The sequence below is a fragment of the Molothrus ater genome, chromosome 15 (genome assembly GCF_012460135.2).
Source record: "Molothrus ater isolate BHLD 08-10-18 breed brown headed cowbird chromosome 15, BPBGC_Mater_1.1, whole genome shotgun sequence".
In the NCBI taxonomy this organism is placed as follows: Eukaryota; Metazoa; Chordata; class Aves; order Passeriformes; family Icteridae; genus Molothrus; species Molothrus ater.
The window spans coordinates 4,355,612-4,368,630 of NC_050492.2; the positions used below are offsets into that span (position 1 = coordinate 4,355,612).

Genomic DNA, 13,019 nt, shown 5'->3' on the forward strand with positions numbered 1-13,019 from the left:
CAGGTTCGCTGGAATGGCAGATCCTGGTGGGACAGCCAAGGGCAAAGGTTCAGCTGCAGTTACTCCCTCCTCTTTTACGCTTGCACTTTTTCAATCCTGAGTCATTTTCATATTCTCTTCCTTCAAGTAGGGGTGACCTCTGTGTTGAGGAATAGATAGGTGACATGGTGTGGCTCAGAGGAGTGGAAATGTGAAGTTCTTTTGTGGTATTTTCTGGGGTCCCCATTGTTGGAAGGAAATTATGAATCTGACTCCATGTTCTTAGAAGGCTAATTTATTATTTTATGTTATCATATTATATTAAAGAATGCTATACTAAAACTACACTAAAGAATAGAGAATGGATACAGACAGAGGGCTAAAAGAAAATAATGAAAAACTCGTGACTCCTTCCAGATTCCCAACACAGCCTGACTGTGATTGGTCATTAAGTTAAAACAATTCACAAGAAGCCAATCAAACAGCCACCTGTTGGATAAACAATCTCCAAACCACATTCCAAAGCAGCAAAACACAGGAGAAGCAAATGAGATAATATTGTTTTCCCTTTTCTCTGAGGCTTCTCAGCTACCCAGGAGGAGAATCCTGGGCAAGGGGATTTTTCAGAAAATATGATGGTGACATTCTTCCTCCCTTTGAATTGCTGATTCTAATCTAATCTGTGCTTGATGTGACAGAAGGTTGCCCAAAAAGTCACTTTTTAAGGCTGATGAGAGAGATGGCCAGTGAGATATGTCCTGGTGGTTCAGCACATGTGGAGGAGAGGCTTTGTCAGGAGCAGAGCTGTCACAGGCAGCAGCTGATCCCTGCTAACCTGCGGTGCTGGGACACAAAGGCTCTGGGTTATTTTAACTTTTCTCCATATAAAACCCCCTCCGGTTCCCAGATCGCTTTTTTTAGCATTTTCCACAAACTGTAAGTGCCCTCATAAATGTAAAATCCTGGAACTGATTAACTGCCTAGTGTTAATTCTGCCTAGTTCAAGGAAAAACATTGCACTTCCAGACTTTCAGGCTACTCCATTGGGATCTAGACATAAAAGGCATCTTTACCATGTAATATTCCTGAAAGAATTTACTATATCTATTTAAAAGCGTTTTTGAAACTTGACACACTGTATGGATATCTATTTTAATAAACAGATGCTAAATTGTTTCATTAGAGTTTATTAAAAAAATCTAGTACAGCAAAATTTAAAAATTGCCAGCTTGAAAAAAAACTTACAAAATGCTTTGGGTCCAAAAGTTTACCCCAAAGTGTTGCCATTTGTGTTCCTTTGAAACTTCATGAGGATAATGGGATGTTATGTAATTCTTTATAGGAAAACACAACATCAATTCCTGAACAGGAGGAATAGGGAATTTGGACTTTTATTAAAACACAGTTGTTTCCTGCATGGCTCCATTGTTTCCAACATGCAAATGAAATGCTGTCTCACACTGCTTCACTACTGAGTCACTGCAAAGTTTTCATCATTGTCTCTGGAATTCATTTTCTCCCTCGGTCAGCTGGAACCCAAGTTTGATGACCTTCCAGTCACTCAGCAGACTTCATTATTCTTCTTAGCTTTTTTTTGGATAGTACATACAAACAGTCCCAAACTGCAATTCTTTCAACATGTGGTTCAATCCAGGTCCCAAGTTGTATGTTTTATCTTTTCATTTCAGGCCTCATATCTGGGACATTTGAATGCAAATCAAAATAAAGAACTGTACGTAAGCAATAATGTAAAGACTCCCTATACTACATAAGGACCAGTAGCCAAATGTCATCAATTATTCTGACATTTCCCTGAGTATGGAATGTGTCCTAATACTGAGCAATTTATGTGAACAATCCCAAATGAATTGTTACTAATGGTATCTCCACTGTGAACCATTACTGTGATAGTGTTTAATAATGTCATTTTTAATTGCATACACCCAAGCTGTCCCAATCCTTTTGTGCAAGGAAAATGGTGTTATATTCACATAAAAAATCACCAGCACAAAGCCACTCTTGTTGCTTTTCTTTACATGGAGACAAATTTCTGTTCCCAAACTGAGACCTTGTCTTCCAAGTTGCAGCCTGGAGCATATTTGTATGACCGAGTTACAAACCCCTGAAAATGGGGTTTTGTAATCAAAAATCAAGACATGATGAATGTATCACTGTATTTAATTAGATATCTTTAACCCCCTCCCTGACACTTGCATTGCCACAAAAGATGGTGTGCCAGCTCTTCTTTCTGCCTCCTGTGATCCTCTGGCTCTGGGTCAGCAAGAGGACATGTTTTATTAGCAATAATGAGCTTGAGACAGGAAAAGAAAATATTCCTTATTGATTTATTGTGCCCTAAATTGAATTTACTGGAGCAGTTTGGTTTTGGTTATTCATGGTGAAGGTTTTCTAACCCTCATAACCTGTGGATGGTCCCTGCAGAATGAAGATAACTCTGAATGTGACCAGTGTCCCTCTTCTGTACCCATCTGGGAGATCTTCCTGTTGTGGTGGCTCAAGACACATTCCCTTCCCATTTTTCCTCCTCTTTATGACTCCTTTCTGAGATTGCACATCATGAGGAATCTAACCCAGCCCTGATGATCCAGCCTGGGACTCCTGAGGTGGATGCAGAGCTTTGTGCCATCCCTCCCTTGGGACTCTGCACTCTGCTCAGGCTGTGGCACACAGCAGGAAGGGAAGGGAAAATCCTTCAGCTTTTTTCATGGATCCTGAAGAGCTCCTTTTTCCCCAGGGCTTCCCCCATCTCCTGCATAAAGCAGGATAACCACCTCAGGCTCTCTTTGCCTGTCAGAGCTGGAAACAGCACCCTGCAGCCACGTCTGCCTTGGAAATCCTCCTGGTTTCCAAAAGCAGTGCATGGCAATTAGTGTGACTGCTGTAGTGCTTTCTGGTTTTCATCCTCATCAATCAGCAGTGCTTTTTATTTGCTCAGTTTCTTTTCTGCCACCAGAGCCTGCATAAGAAAGGAAATGAACAGCAGAGTGAATGTGTAGTTTGGACTGGGGCTCCAAACAGCCCTTTCTGTGACTACTGAACAGCAATGCTGGCACTTCAAAATTGACATTTCACATATCATTGCTGGCTTCTCAGAAGCCCCTGATATTACTGGAGCACTTAACTCCTGTTTTTAGACTCTCCTTTTGGAAACTCTGCCCTCCACCTCTTCATTACTTACAGATAGTTTAAAATATAAAGGTTCTGTTTGTAACTGTAGCTTCTAGATGTAGAGAGGAAATGGAGATTGAAAAAAAAAAATCAAGCCATTCTTCAGCCATTTAGTTTTCTATCTTCCCTCTAGGGACCATACATCACACTCCTGTGAGATAAAATGTCTAGTGCAATTATTCTTCACTAGTGTCCACATCCTCACAGAGCCATTACTGGCTGTGCCATGCTCTGTGTTTTAGTTGAATTATCTGGGCATCATCAGCTCTTCTCCAAATAGATATTGAGGGAGCTGAAATCTTACAGCACTTGTAAAAGCAATCATTCCCAAACATTTCTTATTTGGACAAGTGACAAAGCAGTAATGAGAAGAAAATGCTCATGTCTGTAAACTCAACTCAAGCTGCTGTTCTTTGAAGAGGCTGAGGTATCTGAGAGCTGCCAAGCTGTCCTGGGACTGTGCAGTCCTCAGCAGGCAGATGTCCACATTCTCACAAAAACATCAACAGAGAGGCCAAGGATTTGAGTATTGTGATGAATGTTTACTCTCCTGCCCTGGAGTTGCTTACTCCAGCTAAGGGTCAGAGTTCCCAATAAAGCAGCAAAGGGAGCATGGCAGAGGCTGGCTCCTGAGGATGAGTTTTGTCTCCTGTAAATAATTACATGACCCCAGGAGCCATCAGACTGCATCTTTCACCAAACACTTGGGGTTAAATTGCTCTATGCCTCACAGCAGCAGTGAATTTGGCTCCAACTGACTTTTATGTTTTAATTTCAGTTTTATACCTCAAACCTCCTGTCCCTTTAGATCCATGCTAACATTTTTTTTTTGTTTTTCTTTCTCCAAAGCTGCTCTTGTCCTCTTGGGTATGAGGGGGAGAGGTGTGAAATAAACCCAGATGACTGTGAAGATAATGACTGTGAGAATAACTCTACATGTGTGGATGGGATCAACAACTATGTGTGTCTCTGCCCTCCTAATTACACAGGTAAGAAACACAGAACAAGAATCCATGAGGAGTGCCTGAAGGGAAGGGTCCAAACTAAATAATGTTTATTTAGTGCATGAGCATATAATTAATTGAAAATCTAGTCCCCTTCTGAACAATCTGAATCTCTTCCTGGAAAAAATGTTAATGTTACTAATATTGCAATATATGTGCTCACAAACATGGCCACTTTTCTGAGACAAAAGACTGATGCCTCATTGTAAAATACATTAAAAAACAGTATTTAAGGGATCAGAGAAGTGTCTACTTCAGCGTGCACATTTTCAGTACTGAGCTGAGCCTGATACTCACCTTGGCTTGAGGTCTCAGGGCTCTGCATGTGTTAAATACTGTGAGCCTGCTAAATTCCTGATCTCCATTTTACAGGTGGGTGAGCACAGGCTCTGTAAGAGGCTGCAGGCTCAGGTGTTGTCTCCAGTGTGAGCCTGGTCAGGGAGCAGGGGCAGCTGCTGGGTCTGTGGTCACAGGGCTTGGAGATGGAGTCAGAAATGGGATGAAATGGAGTCAGAAATGTCTTGCATTGCAGATAAATTCCCTCCTAAACCTTCTGCAAGAGTGTCTGGGTTTGAAAAGCCAGGTGTCTGCTCAGGAAGGCAGGAGCCTCTCCTGAAATGGAAAATGTAAACCCACTCCCTCCAAACTATTATAATTTTGAAATTAAGGGGCTCTCAGGCAAAGATACAGGAGCAGGAATAACAGTTCTTTACTAGGGAAGAAATTTTTTTTAAAAATGCAGTAATACAAAACAACATTGCCAGAGTGAGAGCAGGCCCTGTCCCCTGTGTATCAGGGGGGTGGCACAGCCCCATCCCATGGGGGCTCAGCCCTCCTGCAGTGCCAGCTGTGGCTCTGCTGGAGCAGGGATCCTGCACAAGGGGGGAGTTTTCCTCTGCAGCTCCAGGGCTGCTGGAGATGGGCCTGGGCTTCCTCTGGCAATGCAGGGCAGCAGAAGCTGCTCCTCTGGCAATGCACTGGGCAAAGGCTGCTGTGCTGTCCCAAAGCTCAGATTGGATCCAGGTAGGAATGCTTGGCTCCTCCCCTGGGCGGAGCATCTCCCCATGGGATGATGGAATTGGATCAGCCCTGCAGGGACACTCAGTGGCCATGGACAGCAGAGATCTCCTGCAGGGAGGATTGGCTGGGGGAGAGAGAAAGAAAAATCTGCCCCATGAACAGGAGAGAATGCTCCACAATAGGAATAGAATACACCCACCCATTTCCAACCTAAGACAGAGAGCAGAGACTCTCCTAAGTGGAATCTAAAAATGGTTTTGCTCAAGGCCTTCTGGAGCATTGCATGGACTCATTGACACAGCCCAGCCCTCCTGGCTCAGCATGGAGGGTGAGGAAACACCTGCAGGAGTTCCTGCTGCAGCCTTTGAAACGGGGTTATTGCCTCCTGAGCTTGGAGAAGCAATGAAGGGCTTCTTGTATGCTGGAATATATTACATGTCAGGGGATTTAATGAGGATCAAGCTTGAGTGGCTGAGTGAGGCAGGAGGAAAGCTTCTAGAATTTCCAAACTCTTAAAATACTTTTGTGGCTGATACAAAGGAGGCCCATGGTAAATCTTCAGCTGAGAAAAGCCTTATGACTCAAATGTACATTTATTGGGTCTCTAAAATGATATTTCTGCCAAAACCTAAAAAAAAATTCAGCTTAGCAGAGTAAAGAGTTTTGCTTGTAGGATGTTGAGCCCATTGTGCTTACTTGTGCACTATTTATGTCAGTTACTCTTGGGTGGTTTCTAGCAGAACTCAATGCAAGGAGGCAGAGTCTTTACATTTACAACAGGAAATGGATTTGACCAGCCAAGGAAAGACATATCCAGTAAGGAACTGAATCCAGCATATATGTAAATGCACTTTCCTCTCCACAGGATTATTGCAGAATCTTTTTTTTTTTTTTTCCCAGACAATCAAGGTAGGACAGAGCTAGATTGGGATTTCTTCTCCAATGGCCATCTGGATAATGGCTAGGGAACTCATGTGATACTTTAGAAAAATTTTTACTCAACTTCCAGTGGGTTTTGTTTTGTTGATTTTTGGCTTTGTTTTTTGTTTTGGTTTTTTTGTTTTTTGTTTTTGTGGGTTTTTTTTAATCTGAATGTTGTCTGTGCTGTGCCTCTGCTGATTAGCAGGAGTTTGTCAAATACCAGAGCTCAATGTTGCCATGTGGGTAATATACAGCCACAGAAAATGTGCTATCATAGTGCAGGCAATAAGCTTGGTTGCAATTGAAAAAAAAAATTAATTCTTGAAGAAAATAAGGAAATACTTCCAGAAAATACAATATGAATCATAGGTGGAAAAGGTTGCAAAAATAGGTGTTGCTTAAATTAGAATATGAAGGGTTACAATAGTTCATGTTGCCTAAAATAGGAAGAGTTTGGTGAACTGTGATACCAATATTGCCTTAACCTGCTTTACCTCCATTTTGGAGAGGGATATTTCATCAAACCTGCTCAGTCACCTGGCAGGACTGACTGTAGTGCAGCTGGCTGGGCTGAAATGTCCCTCAGAGCTGCCCCTGGCCTCAGAGCAGGACAGGGAGCAGCATAAAATGGCTGGAAGAGTTGAAGCCATCAGCCAAACAAAAGCACACACAAGCCAAGCTAACCTGAGCAATGGTTTTGGGGGTCCTTATGAGTTGAATCCAAACAAGAAATGGGGAATCATGTGAAATTGCTCAGCTGACTGAACAAAAGTGTAGGAAATGCCATGGAAGCACAGAGGGAAGTCATGACAGCACACTTTGGAATGGTTTGTGTGTCTGACCTGAAAGAGAGGGAGCTGCTGGCCAAAGAGTTTGACTCAAGTCTCCTGTGACACCCAGGGCATCTCTAGGTATATTCTCTTGAGATGAACCTTTTTGAAGGTCCTATACTGAAAGAATATCTGACACTGCTATGGCAGGAATATTCCTTTTTGAAGGAATATCTGACACTGCTATGGCAGTATCTATTAAAGACAACAAAAAAAGGTAGGTGCAGATGAGTTCAGTATGGGAGAGTATGAAGGCCAAGAGTTCACAGAGAAAGCAGTTCACTCCAGGGGTCAGGAGTGCTTATTCCTGTGCTCAGAACTGTGTTTTGAGGTACCTGCCTCTCTCTGGTGCTAAATGTTGAGCTACCAAACTCTGTGTGCTCCAGCTTTGCCAGGTGTATGGATTGGATCTATTTCTTTGGGCAAAGAAAGGCAGGGTGTACAGTCCAGGGAAGGAGTTTTCCTCTGAAGTAGTCTGGGGGACAGTGAGCTCTCAAAGGGCACAAACATCCACAGCCAGGCTGTATCTAGCAGGACAGAAAATGTAGGTGATATCTCTTTATGTTGTACCCAAATATTATCCTTAGTTCTGTTGTTAACAAGTAGTAGGCAGACAGAGTGAGTTTTTATTTGCTTTTTTTTCCTCATCAACGCTTGTATGGAAAACAGAAATTTCTTTGGAAGGTTGACTGGCTGGGTTTTGTGGCTGAACAAATCCAGACTGTCCATTTTTATCAGTGTGATTATGCAAGAGTTGTGGTTCTATGTACAAATGGGATTTCTCAGCTGTAGTTAACCCCCATGTTCAGTCAGGAGTGGTCTGTCTGGCACTGGAGCTGTTTCTGCCCTGACAGCCTGGGATGTTTGCAGTAACCTGAGCTTAGAGGTGCCCAGCTCAGTTACTCAGATTCCTGCTTTTCTCCCCTGCCAAGCAGGGAGCCTGAATCCCTCATCACCCCTGTGCTCTTGGATGCCACAATGCTGGTAACAGTGCAGTGATGCTTCAGTAAATTCTGCATTTATAGAACAAATGGATGCTGTAATACAGAAAACAGTCTGAATGCAGGGAAGAAGATCCAAGAGTGTGTCTGTCTGTTGTTCTGTAAGAAATAGTTGGGGTCCCCCTTGGCTTAGTTGAGTAATGGTTAAATCATGATAATAAATCTTATGTTCCTAAATGAAATACAAATTAAAAATGAATGTGTTGAAATTTTTGACTATTGACAGAGTCACAGTATCCAGGCTTTGGTTTTTTCCATACCTTAGTGTGTTCCTGCTCTATCTGCTGTCTGCCTGGTTTTACTTGTTATAGCCTTTTTAGGGAACAATATCCCAAATTATGATGCATGAATTTTGCTTTCATTGGTTGGAAAAATGAAGGCCAAAAATCTTTCTTCAATTAATAAGATTTTGCAGTGTTTTCTTTTAACATTCTTTGACAGTCTTTCCCCCGACTCAGAGTAGATGAAAAATGGCCAATTTGTTAAGTGACTGCTGAGGAAGGAATTTCCCACACTCCAGCCCCATTTCACTTTCATTTAAAAAAATAAAAAAAAACACACCAAAAAGCAGCCCACGCTCACACAAAAACCTCCTTCCTAGTTCTTTTCCATCTATTAACTTTAAAACAATATAGAATTACAAATGGATTCCATGAAGTAGTAAATGCAAGTTAAAAAAGACTGAGAGGAGGGAAACAGCTGAATGCCTTAAAAAAGCTTCAAACCTGAACCCATCATCACCAGGTTTCCCCACCATTCTTAAAATCAATATTTTAAATATTTGTTGCCTGTATTTAAATAACCAAACCAATCCTGGTGCTGTGTAGCAGATCCTGATGGCTTTAATTGTCTGCTGATGTCTTATTTTTCCTCTGGCCCACTGGTTATTTTAATCCTGAAGCTGAATTATAAACATGTAATTCCTCCAGGACAATCATGTACCCAAACCCAGCCAGCTCTGAGGAGTCTGGGGCTGTTTTACCTGCTGGGACTTGGGTGGTTTACAGCTCCTCCTTGCAGTTCTGCAGGATCTCCTTCCCTTCAAAAAGAAACATCCATAGGGACATCAAAAGAGAAGGATGTGCATTAGATCAGTCACCCTGGTTCTTGCCCTTTTTGTGTTTTCCTCATCTCTGCCCTTTTGGCTGTAGCATGGTCTGTCTCCAGCCATTGATACAAATATTGTGTTTTCCCTTCAGCTTTGTGGTGTAGGAATGTGGGGCAAAATTCAGAGAGTTTTCCCTTCCCTTCCTTTCCCTGTTCACTTCTGTTACAGATCTCCTTCAGCCCATCACTGCTTTGCTCATACTCCTAGCATAGTCCTCAAGCACAGAATCTCATCCCTCCAAAGAGATCTGTCCTCAGCCTCTCTGCCCTCTGTGCCTCTGCATGAAGAGGGGTCCAAACATGCACAGAGGAACAATTGGGCTGCACCAAACATGCCCTGAGTGCTTCCAATGCTTTGGTGTTTTGCCTGCTGCTTTATTTGGTTTTGTTGTTTGCTGTGACTTTTCCTCCTCCTGTCTGATTTTAGCAGAAGCAGAAATATGTAGCACTTACACACCAAAAAAAAAAAAACAAAAAAAAAAACCAGGAAATATATTCCTATTTGCCAAAGATCCTAAAAAGCCTCAACAATGCCCTCACTTCTTTGTTCTGAAACCTAAAAAAAAAAATTATTAGTGGCTTCCACTACTGAAAATAGGTCTTTACTAAAATACCCAGTAACCCATGGCAGACAGAGGGCAGGAGCAAGTGCTTTAAAATAGTTTGCTTCCATGGGAAAAAGCTGCAAGCAGTTTGTATCACTGAAAAAAAAAATCACTCTCAAAATAAATAGTAATAAAATAAAGCTAGGAACTATTTCTGGTTTGATGTATTTGGAAGAGAAGGCTAAGATCTGTTTTACCTTAGGGGACCCTGTGGTGTCCTGTAGATGGTATCTGAGAGTTCTGAGCTCTAACAGTCCCTGTTAGTGATTAGGGGCCCTTTTCCTGGAGTGTCCCACTGTCTGTGGTGACTCTGTCTGGCCAAAGCCCAGCACCAGTGCAGGCAGACAGCTGCTGGGAGCAGCACCAGTGCCAGGCACACAGCTGCAGGGAGAGCAGCACCAGTGCAGCAGACAGCTGCAGGGACTGCTCCAGTGCAGGCAGACAGCTGCAGGGAGAGCAGCACCAGTGCAGGCAGACAGCTGCAGGGAGAGCAGCACCAGTGCAGGCAGACAGCTGCAGGGAGCTGCACCAGTGCAGGCAGACAGCTGCAGGGAGCTGCACCAGTGCAGCAGACAGCTGCAGGGAGAGCAGCACCAGTGCAGCAGACAGCTGCAGGGAGAGCAGCACCAGTGCAGGCAGACAGCTGCAGAGGGCTGCTCCATTGCAGGCAGACAGCTGCAGGGAGAGCAGCACCAGTGCAGGCAGACAGCTGCAGGGAGAGCAGCACCAGTGCAGGCAGACAGCTGCAGGGAGCAGCACCATGTGCAGGCAGACAGCTGCAGGGAGAGCACACCAATGCAGGCAGACAGCTGCAGGGAGCTGCTACCAGTGCAGGCAGACAGCTGCAGGAGAGCAGCACCAGTGCAGGCAGACAGCTGCAGAGAGCTGCACCAGTGCAGGCAGACAGCTGCAGGGGAGAGCAGCACCAGTGCAGGCAGACAGCTGCAGGGAGCTGCTCCAGTGCAGGCAGACAGCTGCAGGGAGCAGCACCAATGCAGGCAGACAGCTGCAGCTGAGTGGGGCTCGTGTCTGTCCCTGTGTCCTGGAGCCCTCCATGGCTGGCTGCTGTGACAGGTGTGGCTCTGTCCCCAAGCCACCCCTGGGCAGGCTGAGGGGGGTCATGGCACTGAAGCTGCTTTTTCCCCCCAAATTTTTGCTCCAGGAGCAAGGAGGTTTGAGGTGGTATGGTTCAGCTTGTGGCTCCACAGGGATCTGGGCTGCCTAATAAATGCTGAAGGCTTAAACAAACAAGTACTTAGCTATCAACTCCTTTTAAATTTTGGAACTTCAGCCATAATTTCCTCAAGACAGAGAAAATTGTGGTCAGAGTTTAGTGTGTTTTCTTCCTTTTTGTTTGAAGGAGTTCTGCCTTACATGGAAGTCTCTCAGTTTTAGTTACTTGGCAGATGTGAAGTGTACTCCCTTTCCGCATGAAACACAAAAAGGCACCCACATTTCCCAGTTGTGTAACTGGGAATGACAAGTGCTGGAAGACCTGGAAGGTTTGGGCTTTGTTCAAGAGCCCTAAGCCCATTCCCAGCCCTGTTTTATGAAGAGAGAACCACATGTCATTGCTATCAGATTGGACTCTTATCTGACCCTCTGGGAGGAAATAGCACAGCAGCTGGCAGGGCTGCAGCCTGTCTTCAGCCTCAGTGTGGGTGTCCTGCTGTGCTGGAGTGCTCCAGCATCTTCTCTGGTCAAACTGCCCTCTCCCAAATGTAAAATGTCTTGTTTGTGCAATAAAATATACCAGAGAATTCCTCCTTGTTCAGCAGGACACAGCATGTCTGCAAGAAAGTGGAATGTCAGCTACTGCTGTCCTGTAGGATGAGCAGAGTGAATTCATCCTCAAATGGGGTCTGAGAGTCATTAAATCCAGTCTGTCAAGAAACACAGTGGGAAACAAGGAAATCAGGCAGCTCCTGAAGAACTGTGTGCTGTGCAGGAGCAGTTCTGGGAGAGCTGCAGCCTGAGGGAAGGAGCCACCTTGGAGGAGTCCATGAAGGACTGGGCACACTGCTGCAGTATCCCATGGGAGTTCTGGAGCAGGGAGCAGAGTCAGGAGCAAGGAGTGCTGGAGCCAAAGCATTTTTAACAGGCTCCAGCCCCATTCCCTGCTCAGACCAGCAGGAATCCACAGGGTGTCCTCTCTGCCGGCCCAGGAGGAGCATCTCAGATAATGTGTGGCATCTCAGGTGTCACCTGCTGCACTAGATTGTGTGGATGGCTGAACTGATCCTCAAATGATTCCATCCATATGAATAAATACAGCTCAAAAACTTAGGGTGTCCAGCAAAAGAAGATCTTTCCCAGACACTGTGGTTCTGAGGAACAGTGCTTTAGGCAGGTCACCACCTTGAAGGGGCACTGGAAATTGTCTAGTTCAGTTCATGTTTCACACACTGCATTGTGTGCAACTTGGCATGTTGAATATGGTTTTTCATACTTCAGCAGTGCATAGAACACATTCCTTCTTGGAGATTCTGAAACACTGAAAGGATCATTATTTCCCTGCCCAGATCTGGTTTTACCCATGCTCCCTTTGTTGAACCTTAAGCTTAGGGAGAATTGCTCCTGAAATCTGAAAAAAAAAAAACCACTATGGGAATCCCAGCGTGGAATCAAACTTAAGGGTTCCCACTTAGCAGGTCAAAACCTGGTAAGTGAAAACTTGGGAGTTTTTAACAATTAAGACAGGATAAAAAGCATAAAGTAACTCTTTGCCTGCTAAATACTGTGGGCAGTGCTTGTCAAGCAAGAGCAAACTTCAGTGATCATGCAGAATTTACTCTGCTACAGTGCATTTCAGGTGATTTCTTTTATGTTTTTGTAGCTAACATAATAGCATTTGCTCCTAAAGGATTTTCACAGAGTTTCTCATTTTTTCATTGCAAGTTGAAATAGTTTGGAAGTATTTTTTTTATTATTATTATTTACTTAGATGTGCCTCAAATCATTTTCATCAAAAATCAACAACATTCCTTACTGAATTACTTCCTTGGAGGAACACCCTGTCTGTTCCACCCAACCATTTTTAGGTTCAGCGTTCTGAAACTTCCAATTGGCACTGACTTCTTTTTAATGCCTGAACAGAGAGAAGGGGAAAACAAAACAACAGCAAACATTTCTTCCAATACAATTTATTAGATATAAAATGAGTAATCTCCTATGAGGAGAACAGCACAGTGGTTTTTATTAGCAGCAAGGAGACGAGTTCCACTCAGACTTACGTGGCAGAGTTCAGAATGTTGCCCCACACCATTTAAGCACTCACCCTGTGCAGCCTGGAAAAGTTTCCCTGCTGTGGATGCAGGCCAGGCTTTCTCCATCCTTCCCTCACCATAAGCACGTTTCTTTTCT

At 44.0% G+C, this 13,019-nt stretch overlaps 1 protein-coding gene across 1 annotated transcript in view; it reads left to right on the forward strand.

Annotated features, from left to right (window-relative positions):
• The window catches only part of SLIT3 (slit guidance ligand 3), a 490,596-nt gene that overhangs the window by 433,422 nt on the left and 44,155 nt on the right, over positions 1-13,019 (forward strand). The window contains exon 28 of the mRNA XM_036391775.2: positions 4,018-4,157. Coding sequence (XP_036247668.1) covers positions 4,018-4,157 — 140 coding nt within the window. The remainder of the gene's footprint in view (positions 1-4,017; positions 4,158-13,019) is intronic.